This window comes from Ceratotherium simum, chromosome 9 (genome assembly GCF_057802395.1).
Source record: "Ceratotherium simum simum isolate JZ-2026a chromosome 9, ASM5780239v1, whole genome shotgun sequence".
Lineage (NCBI taxonomy): Eukaryota > Metazoa > Chordata > Mammalia > Perissodactyla > Rhinocerotidae > Ceratotherium > Ceratotherium simum.
In genome coordinates, this window is record NC_141908.1 from 45,482,115 (window position 1) to 45,499,128 (window position 17,014).

Below are 17,014 nucleotides of genomic sequence, written 5' to 3' on the forward strand. Positions count from 1 at the left end.
TGCAGCAGAAAGTGGAACAACTATTCTAAAGTGATATTTTAGATATACTTTTCTAGAACAGATTTATTAGATTACTTTTTTTGGAAAGCATTTAACCAAAATTAAATATAGTCCTCTGGAACTTAGAATAAAATTTGCACTTGCTGAAACAGAATACTTTGCATAAAAATAATCCTTTAAAAATTAGAGGAGACTTTACAGGCACATAACTGTTCAGATATAAACAAACATAACAGACTAAAACACTTTGAAAATTAAAGCAGTCTAGAAAATGGAAGTACCTGAAATTGTTGACATTAGAATTTTTTTTCTGGTTTTGAGCAAGAATTTCATGTCTTGGGCAAAACACATTTGTCTGATTATTTGAGAGACTTGTAGAGTAGGAACACAGGGCTCTTATATACTTTTTTCTCAACTTAAGCCTCATTTACAAAAATAGTGACATAGTATTATGAATAAATTATGAATTAGAGACCAGGGAAATCCACTAGAACAAATTTTGTAAAAATATGGCAGATATGGAAGTTAAAAATAGAGTGGATGCAAGTACTGTACTAAAGGTGTTTGGTGTAGTTACAACGATCACTTTGCACAACTATCCCTACTGTTTAGGTAACCATTGAGTTTCTCCTCAGCAGTGTCAGCTGGTAATGAAAACAGCAACCTCTTGTCAGTGTTGATACCCTGACTCACAGAGTTGTAGTGACGGAGAGGTCACTGTCTTGTTATAGGCACTGACCATGAGTATTTGTTAAAACAGTCAGTTTGGACTCCTCTGGGAGTCCAGTTGACACACAGACTTTACCTTCGTAGGCTGTAAACAATTGATCACAAAGATAATTCTTTGTTTCTTTTTACTTTTGATTTTCCCTGACCTCTTTCCCTTTGCTTTCTTTTTCTGGTTTGTCTTTCTCAAACTTTTCTTTGTCTGGTTTTGTTACACTATCATAGGAAGGAGGAGAGGTGGTAGAGGAACTTCCGTCTGTTTTTTCTGGGGTGGAGTTCCCGTTTAATTTGTCAATAATCATGTCTTCTTTTATAGGTAAGTCAATCCTCCCTTTGATTTCCTCTTTCTGATATTTATTTAATACTTTTTTTAACCTTTGCCTTAAAAGATAACATCTGAAATTACGCTGAATGATAGCAGCAGACACCTCCTCTTGTTTGCGTTTCAAAGTGGTTGTAATGGGCTCATAGGAGACTTTGGAGGGGTTCGATGCCATGAACCGATCTTCCATCTGTATTCGAAGGGCATCCATCTCTCCACTTTCACCCAAAACACGCTTTGTAAAGGCAAATAAGATGTCAAGGCAGTGGATCCGGTCCCCACTGACCATGGGCAGATCCATGGCAATGAGCTGGACTTTGTTTGGTTTTGCTATGAGAAGAGGAGGATCCAGGGCAGCTGCAAAATCAGAGAGTTTGGAGAACTCTATAAACTGGGTGGCATCAGGATCAAACTTCTCCCAAACCTCGTAGAACATCTCAAAGTCATCCTCACTTAGGGGCTCTGCACTTTCTTCAGTAGCAACACTGAAGTTCTCCAGGATGACAGCGATGTACATGTTCACCACAACTAGAAATGATATGATGATGTAACTGACAAAAAAGAAAATCCCAACAGATGGGTTCCCACAGTCTCCCTTAACTGAGCTTCCAGGGTGAATTGTGTCAGGGTCACAATCAGGTGGTGCACTGTTGAGAATAGGTGCTAGCAATCCGTCCCAGCCAGCAGAGGTGGTAATTTGGAACAGGCAGATCATGCTGTTGCCAAAGGTTTCAAAATTGAACATGTCATCAATTCCAGCTTCCTTTTTAACATAGGCAAAGTTGGACATTCCAAAGATGGCGTAGATGAACATGACCAGGAAGAGCAGGAGGCCGATGTTAAACAACGCAGGAAGGGACATCATCAGAGCAAAGAGCAGCGTGCGGATCCCCTTAGCCCCTTTGATCAGACGTAGGATTCGGCCAATCCTGGCAAGACGGATCACTCGGAACAGGGTAGGGGACACAAAATATTTCTCTATCAGCTCAGCCAGAAACATACCTATGGAAAAATACAGAAAACAGCTAAACAGTGAATATTTTTTGCTTATATGAATACTTTATCTTTGCAAGGTCTATGAAAACAACAAATTTGTTATGAGTATAAACCTTTACTAAATATTTGGATCTACTCCCTGATATTAGCAATTAAAGATTACAGAGTTTTATTTAATGATTCTGTAATGTCATAAACCAATATGGATTTTTGCAAAATCCAACAAACTAAATAATCTCACATAGCGGTATGACAATTTAAGATTATATATACCCAATTATTATGAATAGTTATCATCACATATGAAATGTGCCAATTACAAACAAAGATTATTTCTGAAATCTCCAAATACATTGCTTTCTGTGTTCGAATACCGACATTCTTCAGTTAGAGGAAAATGAATAAGAATGTTAAACTTTAGATATACACACATTATGATTCTCAGATCTAATTTTCATGTTACACAGCTGTCAGACCTTAGGGAACTTTTCCTACAACTGCACTTTTCTGTGATTAAACCATTCTTACCTACTATGGAGAGAATCACCACCACAAAATCAAAGATGTTCCAGCCTATGGTGAAGTAGTAGTATCTGAGGGAGATAAGCTTCAGTACAAATTCTCCAGTGAACAGGATAATGAACACAAGGTTGATCCGGGACAAAACTAGAGTCATATATTTGCTCTGGTCATCAGTTTCCACCATCATGGTGACCATGTTAAGGCAGATGAGGATCATGATGCTGATATCAAAGACTTGTCTGGTTACAAAATCAAAGACCATTCCTTGGAATTTGTTCTAGAAAGACAGAGAGGAGAAAGGACATTAATATGCGTATTTCATAAATAATATCTAGTAAAATTACAGATGAAGTCCTTCTACATATGGCCATGAGATTTGCACTCTTCTCACATTATCCCAACCAATTCTGTGTGCTCCATTTCTCTTCATGTTAAAGAGAAAGAAATGAAAAATGTCATATGACAAGAACGAAACCTAATTGGTTTATTTAGGTCCCATGGGAAGATAAAACTGAAGAAGACATAAATTGGTGGCAACTGGCTGATAATATGCATGGACTTTGCTTGATTTTAATAACTATGATAATTTTTACAAAAAATAATGGCAACTAATAATGAAGATGTACAAAGTAGGTTAATACAGACAGACTTTTAGATGGATGAATTCCCCAATTCATTTACCAACACTTTAGGAATTTTGATTTATATCTTATTTCCATCTCTCCCTCCCTCAAAATATGTGAGTCGTTTTCTATTTAATTCTACCTCTTCTAACTACACTATTTAAAAGACCTTCAGTAAAACAAGTTTATGCCCTTTTGCATATCCTGCTTTACCTCCTCCCTCCCACCCGCTACCCAACTTCAGCTACTCTTAAAAATGTGGTAAAGTGAAGTCATTTATAGGATTCATGAGACCTTGTCAAGTCCCAGTTCTGGGAATTACAGGCTTTGTAACTTTGGGTATGATTATTTACCTTCTTTTGGCCTCAGTTTCCATATGCCTTACCCATGTAAGAGGATTGATGATTTGGAGTACAGCTCGGTGAACATAATCTACCATTATTATGTCTTTCCATTATAATGATGCTCTACAGAGTATGCATTTTGAATAAGCCTTTTTCTTTTTTGTGTATTTGGTGAAACAAACTATTTTGATGACACCTTTTTCCTTTCTAAAAAGGTTAGGAATATTTTCTAGTCATAAGAATGGCGAGAACAAACAGCATAGAGGGAGGCCGTGGGGGTGGGATGGGAAGTCTGGAAAACTCCATCTCTTTAAAAGGACAAGAGGGTACCATTTAGCAAGATCAGAGGAGCAGGCACCAGATGCATTGTTGGCAGCAGCAGGTGGCAGCAGGAGCACGATGTTGCTTTGGAGGCAGTTATTGGGAATCCTGAGTTGGAGGTTTTCAACTGACAAACCGTAAAGAACATTGTCTCTTTTTTAAGAATTTAGTAATTCTCATTGAGCGTAGCAGTGGTGAATTGTGTTACACAATACGAACCTTACAATTAGGGCGTATTATATCTTGGTGATATCACCCAATATGTTCTGATCCAGAGCACTGCCCAATTTCATTATATGGAAATAGGACTTTGGAATGTTAAAGAAGATAAGGAATTCTTACTGCTGGTCGAGGTATGGGTTTCTGAGGTTTCTTGGACCCAAGTTTCTTCATTGCGTTGTAATATTTTTTCTGTTCCTCTGTCATAAAGATGTCTTGACCTCCAAAGTAAAGACATAGGATAAAACTGGTTACAATCCCAACATATGTTACGACAGCACTTGTACAAAAATATTTGAGGCTTTCCTTTAATCCTTTCTTAATTTTTAAATGGATATTATCCTGCTTCATATAGATTTATTCTGCTTTTCCCATTTATGTGAAACTCTGAGTACTTTAATATCATGTAAAACCCATAATCACATAAAACTCTGCTTAGCGCAGGATCCTAATTTGATTATATTATGTTTAGAAGGAGGCTCAGGGGTCTCAAATATATTTTCGTGAAAGAAAAGATGTTTTCTTAATCCATTTCATTGTTGACAGTTTTACTTCCTTATTCAACAATTTTTGAGCACCTCCTGTGTGCTAGACAATGTACCTGGTATCAGAATTACATAGATATATAAGACAGTGTCTATAGGCACACACATACAGAAATGCACTGCAGAGATAACAATAGACTCCAAGTCTCAGCAATGGCCTTTGTATAGAAGAGTACCCTTAAACTAGACCTTAAAGGATGATTAACGGTTTTCTAGGTAAAGCATTCCAGGAAGAGAAAATATCCTATGTAAAGTCATAGAGGTATGAGAGCATGGTTTTTTCAGAAAAGAGCAGAAGATCCATGTAGCTGTGTGTGTGGCAAGTGATGGTGTTGATGGTGGGTGGGTGGTGACTGAGGAGTAGGGAAGTAGATATAGAAAATGTGGTGTGAGAGAAGATGAAGCTGGAAAACCGAGTGGAGATAATTCCTGAACGGCTCTGTAAACAAGGATGAAACATTGGAGGCCCACTGGATGTTTTGAAGCAATGGTCACATTTTGGGGTCAGAAGGACACTAGAGCAGATCTGCAGAGGATGAACCTGGAGAGGAGCCACCGACTAGAGGCTGGAATCCTCTGAGCTGAATTGACCACAGCGAATGGAAAATATAAAAATGATCTAAGTGTGTCACGACTATGAGTTTCCTGGTTATTTGGATGTATAACAGACAGAACCTCAGAATGGAGAAAGGTGAGAGGTGAGGAATACTTATCTTCTTTTTCTGTTGGTTGAAGTTATCTATGATGACACCAATGAATAGATTCAGAGTGAAGAATGACCCAAAGATGATAAAGATGACAAAGTATAAATACATATACAGATTTTCTTCATATACAGGCTGAAGTTTAACCTAAATAATATTGAAAATATTAAATAATATTTAAAAACAGAATAAATACTTAAAAATAAATGAACAATTTTGTGAGTGTTATTAGTTAATATAGAGCTATTTCTGCCTTGCCCTGAGATATTGTTCTGCAAAAACAATTCTTTTTTTCAAATTACTATCATCTAGTATAATGAAAGTTTGCCATTTTTATGATCATTCTTGAATCTGTTTTCCAATTGTGGTTTTCCTGTACATATTCTTTAGAGTAAATAACAGCGGTATAAACAAGAAAAACATTTTGAACTTATTATTAGTCTTATTATAAATTTTTTTGCAATATTTTCAATTTGGGTTTGGAAATGCTGGCTCTTGGAGATATGGCTTTAATAACAGAACATCAACTTCTAAGAGGAAAATTCAGCATGAACAGATATGTTCTGAGGAATGATTTTTATTTCTATTTTCAAAATTGAGTTTCTCTAAAACTTGCTTGCTTTTATCGTGGTATTTTTGGAAGCTGCTTCACAGACTCTGGTTTATCATACTCTCCAGGGATCGGGAGAGACAAGTCACTTGCCCACTGAGCAATTTTCCCAGTCTTAAGAGTCTCATTTACTGGACCAATCTGATGTCTTCTGATCCATGCAGTTGAATATCCTTTCATATTAGATACATATTTTATAATAGGCATATATTAACCAAAGTATCATTTATATCAAAGTGTATTGGCTTAAAAAGATCATTTCTATGTGCAATTATAATAAATGTTCTGATTGCATCTAATATAAAATTCTGAGCCTTTCAGTTAAATTATCACAAATGTTCAATGTGGAAAATCTAGTAGCTATAAATAGTAGTTGAATGATACTTACATCTCGTGAATCAACAGCTGCATACATAATATCCATCCAGCCTTTAAATGTGGCCTGTAAACAACATATATTTGAATTCTGCATAAAAGCCTAATCCGAGAATACGCATTTTACCACATGAAAATCTGATAGTGTTATTTACAAATAACTTTTTGTACCCTATTATGAAATTAGAAAATTTCAAAATTTCATAAAGAGACTGAAATGAATTGAAAGAAGAAATGAAACTGAAATAGAGCTAAATTTTATTTAGAGTCTGGGACTTGTTTTCTTTGTTTCTCTTGGAAGGTATTCTATTTTTTTCTATAGTAAGATTTAACTAGATTCTTGATTCATGAAACTCATCTCAGTCTCAAATCCCTTTCATACCAAAAGGTGAGCTCTATGATTCAAACCCATGGTGTGTTTAAACACAACTCCATCATTTTCATTAACTAATTATTGATTAGTTAATATACTGTCAATTAAGTCAAAATTATTAAACATCACCCATTTTGAAATCCACTCCATAAAATTTGTGTTTCCACACATAGTAGAACTGTACTCCTTAGATGTTGGTACCATTACTTATCTGGCTAATAATCATACATTTAATTCATCACTACAATATATACATTGTTATTTTAATACATAAAATTGCTCCCTTGGCAACGATTGCTACAAAAAACTGAAAATGGTAAAACAGTGCAATAGCACTCAATGATATATCAAGAAAAAACAGGAAGCAGAAATATAAAATCACTTAAAATATACTAAAAACTGAACACTGCGGAAAATACATTATAAAATAACTGCAAAACATCTTAACAGTCAAGTCAAGATAATAGTATAGGTGTTATCATCAACTACTTTTATACTGTCAGATACTAATCATTCAAAGAACATCAGAGAAATGATCTTACTTGAAACATTTTGAAAACGTATTCAAAACTCATACAGTAGCCACTTACCACTTGAAGCAATGCGAGATAGCCAGCGCCAACATTATCAAAGTTTACTTTCACATTTTTCCACCGAGCTTGCTTGCCAAGAGCCTGACAATCGCTAAAATTGTTGACTTCTTTAGCTTCAAACATGTTACCTGTTGTTGTGTTAACACAGTGGTAGAACTTGCCAGCAAACAAATTCACACCCATTATGCTAAAGATCAGCCAGAAGATGAGACAAACCAACAACACGTTCATGATAGAGGGAATTGCTCCAACAAGAGCGTTCACAACCACCTAGAAGAGGAAATAAGGATAAGGTAGCTTACAAATCGTTAAACTGGATACCATTCTTTTCATTTATTCAATTCTAAAATGGGTGTGAAAAGAGATAAATAAAAATCTAGGTGGACTGGTTGTTTCTTCTCATATTTTCTAGGACATATTTGATAAGGGAAAACAAAGAGTGACACAACTGAAGAGCTAAAGGATTTAAGGAAAGCAAAATGTGCCAAAGCATGAAAAGAAATAAACAAAAACCTGATATAGTAAGATGGAGTCAGAAAATGTAAGCTAGGGAAAAAAGAAAAAAAAAGATGCATTAAATACCAACTGAACAAATTCATGATTTAGCAATACATTTTAATTTTCAAGAGTATTAATGAATGATTGATCATTTGAAAACATGGTTAAACAAACCCTTTACAAATAAAGTATTAATAATGCCTTAAACCTGTATCCTCAGATGAAGTTAACTTTTTATGACTGCAAAGAACAGGATTACAAATTTACAAGGTCCTTTTATTCCCTATTGGTAAAACTCAATAAAAAAAAAGTATGTTAAATTAGGAAATGAGATGGAATTTATCTCTGGACGTGGAAATACTGAATATGTCCCCATTATTTTATTCCAGATCTCTTAAATGTTCACTTTGGGGCACATGTTACTTCACCAACCCAGGCTGACCTTTTTCATGAAGGAGAAATTCAGTCACCTTTCCTCTAATTAAATGCAGAAGAGATTAAGATGTATTTTGAAATCTCTAGAGAGACCAACAGTATCTTTTTTAACCTAATTTAATCTGGTTCATATTGGACTATTTTGTTAAGCATTTATATTAAATGAAACTATTGTTTTATTTAAAAATATTGTAAACATTATTTTAGAAATCAATAGCAAAGAATTTTAAATTGATATCAAACCTGAAATCCAAAATAGTAAAAATTTCGTATGCTACTTGAATTTTCTTTTAGAAATGGTCAGTAATGTCAGTAATAGTAAAAGATTGGTGTGAAAAGAACTTGAAATTGTATAATAATTTTTATGAATTTTACCTTATCTTGTGACTTTCTTTATCAAGTAGCAATGAAATAAAATTACAATGTAAAACCAAGTATTTCTTTGCTTATGATGCTTCTGAAAAGTCTGGAGGGTGGTTTCATTCTTCCTGTTGAGTGAATCTCGAAGTCAAGGCTGAAGTGTTTTTATTGCCCAAACAAACCACCTCCTGACGTAAAAGCCTTATAGCCTAGAAGAAATTCAATATCCATGTGCATTTGCAAGCTGGATTAAACAAAGCTGGCCTTTGTGCTAAATAGTATTTTGAGGGGTGTGGCAAGGGGGTGTGTATCCATATAAGTGTGTACTTTATGTTTAGACGCATAAAATACACACTTAGGAAGAGAGCTGGAGAGGAAAATATAAGGGCTATGGAAAAAGTGAACCTTATTCAGAATGCTCACTTAAAAGGGAGTCTATAAAACAAACCCAGAGGTTGCCTGCAATGCTTAGTTAATTATCCTCACCTCCTACTTTGGTTGCTTACCAAATATAGATTTTGTCAGAGGCTACAATTTAGTGCTGTTTTCTTGTACAACTGTTTTTATTACTGATATTAATTGAAAAAGTAAAGCACACAAAAACTATTTCAACTTTCATTCATTGTCAGTATTTTCTGAGGAATCAAACTACCTGTAGAGAGGAAGAAAAACCCCTCCTAGGATAAATGTTAGTAGTAGATAGTCACTTTAAAGTGTATAAGCAATGAAAAGAAATAAATGGCAGCACATGGTTTTTGGATGTTGTGGAAACATCCTTGAACTATCATCAGACGATCTGGATTCTAATCCTAGTTCTGCCACAATTTCTGAGGGCCTGTTTAAATAAACCTCAGTTTCAAGATACTAGACTTAGTGATCTCTAAGATTCCTGCTCTGTAATTCTATAATTCTATGAAATAAATATCAGAAGAGTATGGCACTCGTCTGTATCTAAATCATCACCTACGTTTAATTTTGACATAAATCATCAGAGAACTTTTATTCTTCTTACCCTCATGCCTTCAAACCGGGATAAAGCTCTTAGAGGTCTTAAAGCTCTTAGTGTCCGTAGGGATTTGATGGCACCAAGTTCTGAGTAACCAAGAGCATTGGCTACCAAGCTAACCAAAGAAACCTGCAAAAGGAAAAAATATTAATCAATCCACCAAGAAATAAACTGTTGACTAAAGGCATAGGATATGGTGTCTGTTCTTTAGTGCCAACCAAATAAAACTTTGGACATAGCTTGGCAGCTTCCATCTTCCACATAGTGGGATCATCTCACATTGCCAGCCTCATCTCATACTGTTGTTTTTCCTCCCAGTGAAGCTGGAGTCCTTGCCAATTTTTAATGAACATTTGTAAGCGCCTCCAGGTAGATCTTTCACCCCATGAAGCGCTTTTCAACCTGTGCATATGCCACTGATGGTTCAGGATTTGGTTCAAAAGCCATCTTTCATTTCATTAGAAATCATGTTTCTCTCTTGAATTTATGTAGTATCTTGGTTATGTGTACTGGAGACATTTACCATGTAATAGAGTCAATTGGCTAAATATCTTCTGTCCCTTTCTGGGTCACATAAGCTTTTTATGGATTGGGATGAAACATTCTTCTCTCTCTCTTTTTTCTTTTTTTGTGAGGAAGATCGTCCCTCAGCTAACATCTGTGCCCATCTTCCTCTATTTTTTATGTGGGATGCCACCACAGCGTGGCTTGATGAACGGTGCATGGGTCCGTGCATGAGATCCGAACCTGCAAACCCTGGACGAAGCAGAGCACGTGAACTTAACCACTACGCCACCGGGCCGGCCCAAAACATTCTTCTCTTACTGTGCCTAATACTGTCTGGTTGAGTATGCTTTAGTCAATATGTTTTGGATAAATAAATAAGGGGAAAATTTTACCTGGAAAAATATTTTATCAGACCATGTTGTGATTTCATAGTAATAAAGAAATTTTTATCCAAACTATCGGACTTATGATTTATAATACAGTACCTCTCATTTAGAGTGATAATACATCTTTCTGATATTTACACATATGCTAAATTTTACGTAAACATATGAAAGATTACAGACGACGTCCTTTTTAGGGAGAAAGACACTTTATTTGCTTTGATTTTCTTTTAATATAATAATATTTATTGAAACTCTACTATATGTTAGTTCTGTTCTAAGTGACTTACATGTATAAATCTTAAAAAGTAGGTACTATTACTATTGCCTTTTCTCTGGTGAGGAAGTTGAGTCCACTCCCCCACTTCCAAAAAAAAAAAGATGCACAGTTCATAACAGGTGGAGTTGGAGCTTGAACCCGAGTGATCTGACTTCAAAATCATATCCTAATATTTTGCATTCATTATCAAAAATTCATTCCCCATCTGAACCACAAAACGCAGAAAATGATTTGAGTGACTATCTTCTCAGTTCTGGCAAGCCTACAGTGCTTTCCTTGATGCATAGGAGAGTTTGTTCATTACATCCACTGGGTGGCTTAAGGGCTTTAGGGCTTAATTTCTTGTGAAAAGGGCTATTGAAAATGGATCAAAATGAATCCTCCCAACAGTCATGTGAGGTGGGATGAAAACAATGATCTGCCCAAGAACACATGGTATAAAGGGTGACACGAAAACCAGAGCCTAGGCTTTAAAGGCAAATGGAGCCACTGTCCCCTCATTGTTTAATTTAGCATACATCTCACAGAATTGGACAGAAAAATAAATGACTTAAATTGAAACTTGACTCTTGTCAAGGTTAATTTATTGAGCTATTCATTTCTGTCTAGTGTTCGCTGCGACAGAAGGCTGGAGAGATGGGAAAGGTTATTAGAGAATGTGCAAGCTTCTGTGTTCTGGGCTCCTTTGCCTCAGGAGGCATTAACAGCTTCTTTATGTTTCTGGAGCTGCTTTCTGAAGAAAGATTTCCTTCATCCTCCCAACCAGTCCTTTACTTGAGATATGGGCATTTAAAGGGAAGTGGATGCAAATTTCTCAAGACCCTGAAGTAAGGAAGCTAATGCTTTGAAAGTAAAAGAAAGGTAATGGCCACAGCCAGGGGGTACTGGAAGGATAGGAAGTTGTGGGTTTAAGGGAGGGAGGCACCCCTTGCATATAACCACCCCACGCTTGGGTGGCTCTGTGTGTTGCTAAGGAAGCTGGGCATTATTAGTGAACTGCCCTTCTTTTAATGGACCTCGTGTCATTTTGTGTAGGGCAAAACCCATTTTATTGAGTTAACTAATATGAAAAACTTAATGTGCTTTAAAGATGACTTTGAAATAAATAATTTTAAAGATTATGCAATATACTTAAAGTTTGAAGATAATGTTCTACATTGGTAGGGTGCTGTACAATTCATAATGATATTTTTCACTCATTGTCTCTGTCCCAGAGTGGTCAAATGACTAATCCAAGAAAAGGTAGCAAGGGGCAAGCACATAACTGGAATTTAGGTCTTCTTTTTTCTAGTCCAGTATATTCTGCTTCAGCAAATTTGTACCCAGCCTTTTAGTACACAGTGTTTTAATCTTCATCTCTTTTGTGCTAAACACAAAAGGCACTCTTGCTAATATGTGCAAAGTTTAACAGACACACTTTGCCAAAAACTGAATTTTTAGTACAAATTTACGTGACTCTAGGTACCTGACTACACAGCAAATATAGGAACCGTCTGTGCTAGAGGTTTAGATGGTTCGGTTGCCACCCACACCTTTCCACATTCCTATTGCAGCTAAGACCAAGAAGGAAAGGAATAATGCAGGAGGAAATTGATGATTCTGAAGAAGACCCTGGAAGTCCTGTGACTGGTTAATGAACCAAGTGATATGAGTTCATGTCCCTTAAAATGGCTAAAGATAATTTTTTGAGTTTAATATAAATAGTTTAAAAGATAAAAACCGTACAGTCACCTCCATACATTCAGATGATACATTTCAACTCAAAAGCTTGCATAACTTTTGATGGCGAAATCTAGAGGCATTCCTATTATAACCAGAAATAAAAGAATATGCCCACTACCAAAATTATTATTTAACACTTTCTGGAAAAAGAAACAAAAGCTATAAGAATTAGAAAAGTGGAAGAAGTCATTATTTGCTATTGTTGACCTCAAAAAAAAAAAAGGGAATAAAGTGAAAAACTATTATAAATAATAGCATAATTATTTTAGTTGCTAATATATTTTTTCATATTAAATTTTTTAAAAGTTTGTGTAAGAGTCTTTTGGAACTACACAAACTTTAAAATATTAACATGGAAAAAATAAAAGTATGAGAATAATCTAAAATATTATCATTTTAAGAAGAAGAACAATCACAGAGGACAAATCCCACTTGATATTAAAACCATTTATAAATCTGCAATAATTAAAGCTGGCATATTAGTAGAGAAAGAAACGAATGAAACAAAATAAAGTCCAAATTAGACCCAAGACATAGTGAGATTTAGCATGTAGACAAGCATAGCATTTTAAATGAGAGATGAAGAAACCAACCTAAATGAGAAACCATTTTAAGGAAAATAACATTGGAGCCTCACCTCACAACTTACACCAAAATAAGTTCCAGATTGATCAAAAATTAAAACATAAAATAAAAATGAAGAAACAAAACAAACCATAAAATTGGAAAAGAACATGAGAAAATGTTTTAATAATCTTGAAGTGAAATGGTCTTCAGAAGCATGAGAAAAACCAGGAAGGAAAAAAAAAAAAGACTGATAAATTTGACTAAATCAATATGAAAAATTGCTACATGACAAAAAAACAAATTCAAGAGACTCAAGCCCAAATAGGAAAAATAGTCATACCACATGTGACAAAATAGTTAATTGCCTTAATATAAAAAGAGCTGCTACAAATCAGTAACAAAAAGGTCATTAATCAAATAAACATCATACGGATTCTCTCTAAACTTTCATTTAATCTATCTGTTTGAACATAAGATTCATATACTCTCCCTATTGAAAATAGAAGGAAAGGAAAGGAACACAAACAAAGAGGATACAAGAAGAGACAACAGGAGGAGAGTTAAAAAGAATCCTGGACTATGGAGAGCACAGGAAAGATTACTTTCTCAGCAGAGCAGAAGCAGCAGAAATCCAAGTGTCTGCAGAAGCAAGTAAATTGTTCCAATGACCTCTCAAAAGGCACTGGACCTGGAATCACCAGGTTCCTCTAAAACAGGGGTGGTAACAGATAGCACTGAAAACAGAATTGATTGAAAGTCTCTATACAGGAAAGCTGGAGTCTCTTCATCCACCCCTCTGCAGCCTTGCAGGAGAGCAGAATGGAGTAATACACTTTCACAGCTTATAGAGTAAAATCTATATCTGCTATAGAGGTCAGAACATAGAAATAATAATCATATTATGGTTGGGTTTCCTTGTGAGACCACAGAAGCCTATACAATGCATCATGCAATTGAGGGTTTTCCAATAATAGTACCATAGGGTTTAAAAAGTATGTGGACTAATTCAGTATTTCTTGGAGCATCAGCACCTGGAACTTCAGATTGCTAGATGCACACCTCCTCGCTTCTACCCCCGGACAGTCCTATTTCCTATCTGTTAGGCAGCATCTAAAAAGGGGCTCAAGTAGTGGTGAGGGCCAGGTACAGAGCTGCCATGGAAGTGGTGGCAAAGGGCTCTTGGTGAAGATGGAAGGTTGGGGATACTGGAGATGGCGGGATTTGGTCAGCTGGGATGGGTAAGGTTTACGGCAGGAAAGGAGTGGAGGATATCCAGTGTCTGTGAGAAGTAAAGAGCAGTTCCTATGCAATGCCAGTCAGGAATGAGAATCCATTTTTTAGGGGCCGGCCCCGTGGCTTAGCGGTTGTGTGTGTGCGCTCCCCCGTTGGCGGCCCGGGTTCAGATCCTGGCCACGCACCGATGCACCGCTTGTCAGGCCATGCTTTGGCGGCGTCCCATATAAAGTGGAGGAGGATGAGCACAGATGTTAGCCCAGGGCCAGTCTTCCTCAGCAAAAAGAGGAGGATTGGCATGAATGTTAGCTCAGGGCTGATCTTCCTCACACACAAAAAAACACAAAAAACAAAAACAAAACAAACAAACAAAAAAAGAATCCATTTTTTATGTAAGGGGAATTTGTAACTCAAGGCTGCCTCTTGGCCTTTGACATTCCTTCTACTTCTATCTTAGGCATTTACAGCTTATTTATTTGTCTTTAACTTTGTACGAGATTAGAAAATTCACCATGCTCACAAGTTGTATAAAAGCAAACATCTTGGTCATTATGGTAATGTTCATGGCAGTGGGAAGCTGGAGATAATCTAAGCGTTTATCCCTGGGGAACAGATGAGTAAATTCTGGTGGTGCATCTCTGTGGACTGCTATGTGGCACATAGAGGCAATGGGTTCCACAGGAATTTCATGTAAATATTCCAAACATCAGTGTTTTTAAAAAATGAGGACTTTGAATCAGGTGATTTCCAAGTTTGTTTCCTTGTCTGGAATTCTATAATTCAGTAATTTCAAGATGATTAAAGCAAAATAACACTATATGTTATTCATGCTGAAAAGACAAATCACAGTATTTTTCTTAACGGATGCATCATCTTTAATCAAGCACACTACTGGAAAAATACTTGAAATGCTGGGCTGATTGATAGTGAGCATGATTACTTCTGCTTATGGGGTACATAATTATGAATCTATCCTCAGGTTTAATTATTTTTTTCTGGAAAGGTAGGAATTATTTTTGACATTTTACGTAATGAACGTGTGTTATACAGTCACTTAACAGCTAAGTAACTATTCTGTGCCTCTATTTCCTCATCTACAAAATTGGGATCATAACGATAGGTGCCTCAGGGGTTGTTGTGAAGATTAAATGTATTAAGACACAAGTTAGTTTCTATTAATATCACACATGAGAACCCTTATCTGCCTTCATAGTCACTCTTTGGAATTCTGGCTGTTGAGTTGGTATGGTATCCCATGGGAAGGCATTTAAGAAGAGAAAGAGCCATGTGGATCTTCCTAAGGAAGGTATTTGATGAGATCTCCCTGGAGGCAAGGAGAACATTTCTTAAGCCATTGCTTGGTCCAGTTAGTCATAGTGCTGTTGGTGTGGTGTTGAAGAGGAGGGTCCAGACCCCCAATTCATTTATTAGTTGATAACATGGAGGAGAATCCGCGATTGATTGGTTGTGAGGGGTGAAAGAGAAGGAAAGGCTGAAGGTGACATCTGGCTTAGCTTCATAGATATAGCACCACCAGACTAAATAGGGAATTCAGGAAGAAATGCAGGACTGGAGGGGAAAGATAATGAATGTAGTCAGAGGAGTTTCAGTAGGTATTATCTAGGAAGCAATTAGAAATGTGGGTTGAGGGGTAAGGAAAGATCAGAATTAAAAACTAAAAGTGTCTTTGTGCTAAAAGCCATAATCTTTGAAAGAACGGAAAATAGGATTTTATGCTGTTAAATTATTAGGATTATCTTTTTAAATCTGGCCAGTGAGAAATTTTTCTTATTAATAAATTGATAATGCTAGAAGAGAATTAAATCATTTTTTTTTGAAAAAAGGAACAAAGTGAATCATTCCTATTAGGAGACATTTACAGGAAAAGCCAAAGCACATACTACACTGTTTACACGGAAGTATGTCTGGAAAGAGATCAGAAATTGATATGAAATGACAAATAGTTTATAGTTATTCAGTTCCTTTGTCCCAAAGTTCTTTTAATTTAATCTGATTCTCTCCACAAGAGCTCCAAGTGAAATTCAAGCAGGGGTGTACATATTAGCGAGGCATCTCACTGTATTCATTCACCACCACTGAAGGTGACCACCTTTGGACTGTAATGTGGGAACTCTTTGACTCTTTGTGTGTGATCAGCACAATATTTCAAATAGGTCTGTGCACTGTTGCAAAATATGGGACAAAGAACAGAGTGTTAGACAGAGGTAGCTCTGCTACCTTCTAGCTGTATGACATCTCTAAACCTCATTTTGTCAGTAGCAAAATAGAGATAATAAGACATCACAGGAGGCTTAAGAGGATTAATAAATAATTTATAATTAAAAAGAGATATTGATAATGAGGTTTGTAAAGCAGGGGTTAAGAGCATAGTTATTAGAGCCAGACTACTTGGGTACAAAATCCAACTTACAGCCACTTAGCAATGTTAACTTGGACAAGTAACTTAACCTTTCTTTGCCTTAGTTTCCCCATCTGCAAAATGAGAATAATTATGGCTTCTAACTCATAGAGTTTTGAAGATTAAATGAGTTAACATATATAAAGTGCTTTTAGTAGCAACTGTACAGAGTAAGCATTAAATCAGGGTTATCAATTTTCATTATTATTATTAAGGCTTTTAATTAGTGCCATTCCCACAGTAAGTGCTTAGGAAGTGCTAGGCATCTTATTGTGCTATTACTAATACTAATAACAATTCTAGCTTCATTACTGAGGACGCCAATATGTCA

General features: G+C 36.0%; 1 protein-coding gene across 7 annotated transcripts in view; it reads right to left on the reverse strand.

Annotated features, from left to right (window-relative positions):
* Window positions 1-732: 732 nt before the first annotated feature.
* The window catches only part of LOC101388071 (sodium channel protein type 3 subunit alpha), an 80,777-nt gene continuing 64,495 nt past the window's right edge, over window positions 733-17,014 (reverse strand). For all 7 annotated transcript variants that reach the window (XM_087435313.1, XM_087435312.1, XM_087435310.1 and 4 more), the window contains exons 20-26: window positions 9,579-9,701; window positions 7,271-7,543; window positions 6,321-6,374; window positions 5,332-5,469; window positions 4,197-4,301; window positions 2,573-2,843; window positions 733-2,050 (exon numbers count right to left, since the gene is read on the reverse strand). In XM_087435313.1, the coding sequence (XP_087291439.1) occupies window positions 855-2,050; window positions 2,573-2,843; window positions 4,197-4,301; window positions 5,332-5,469; window positions 6,321-6,374; window positions 7,271-7,543; window positions 9,579-9,701 (2,160 nt within the window). In that variant the 3' untranslated portion in view covers window positions 733-854. The remainder of the gene's footprint in view (window positions 2,051-2,572; window positions 2,844-4,196; window positions 4,302-5,331; window positions 5,470-6,320; window positions 6,375-7,270; window positions 7,544-9,578; window positions 9,702-17,014) is intronic.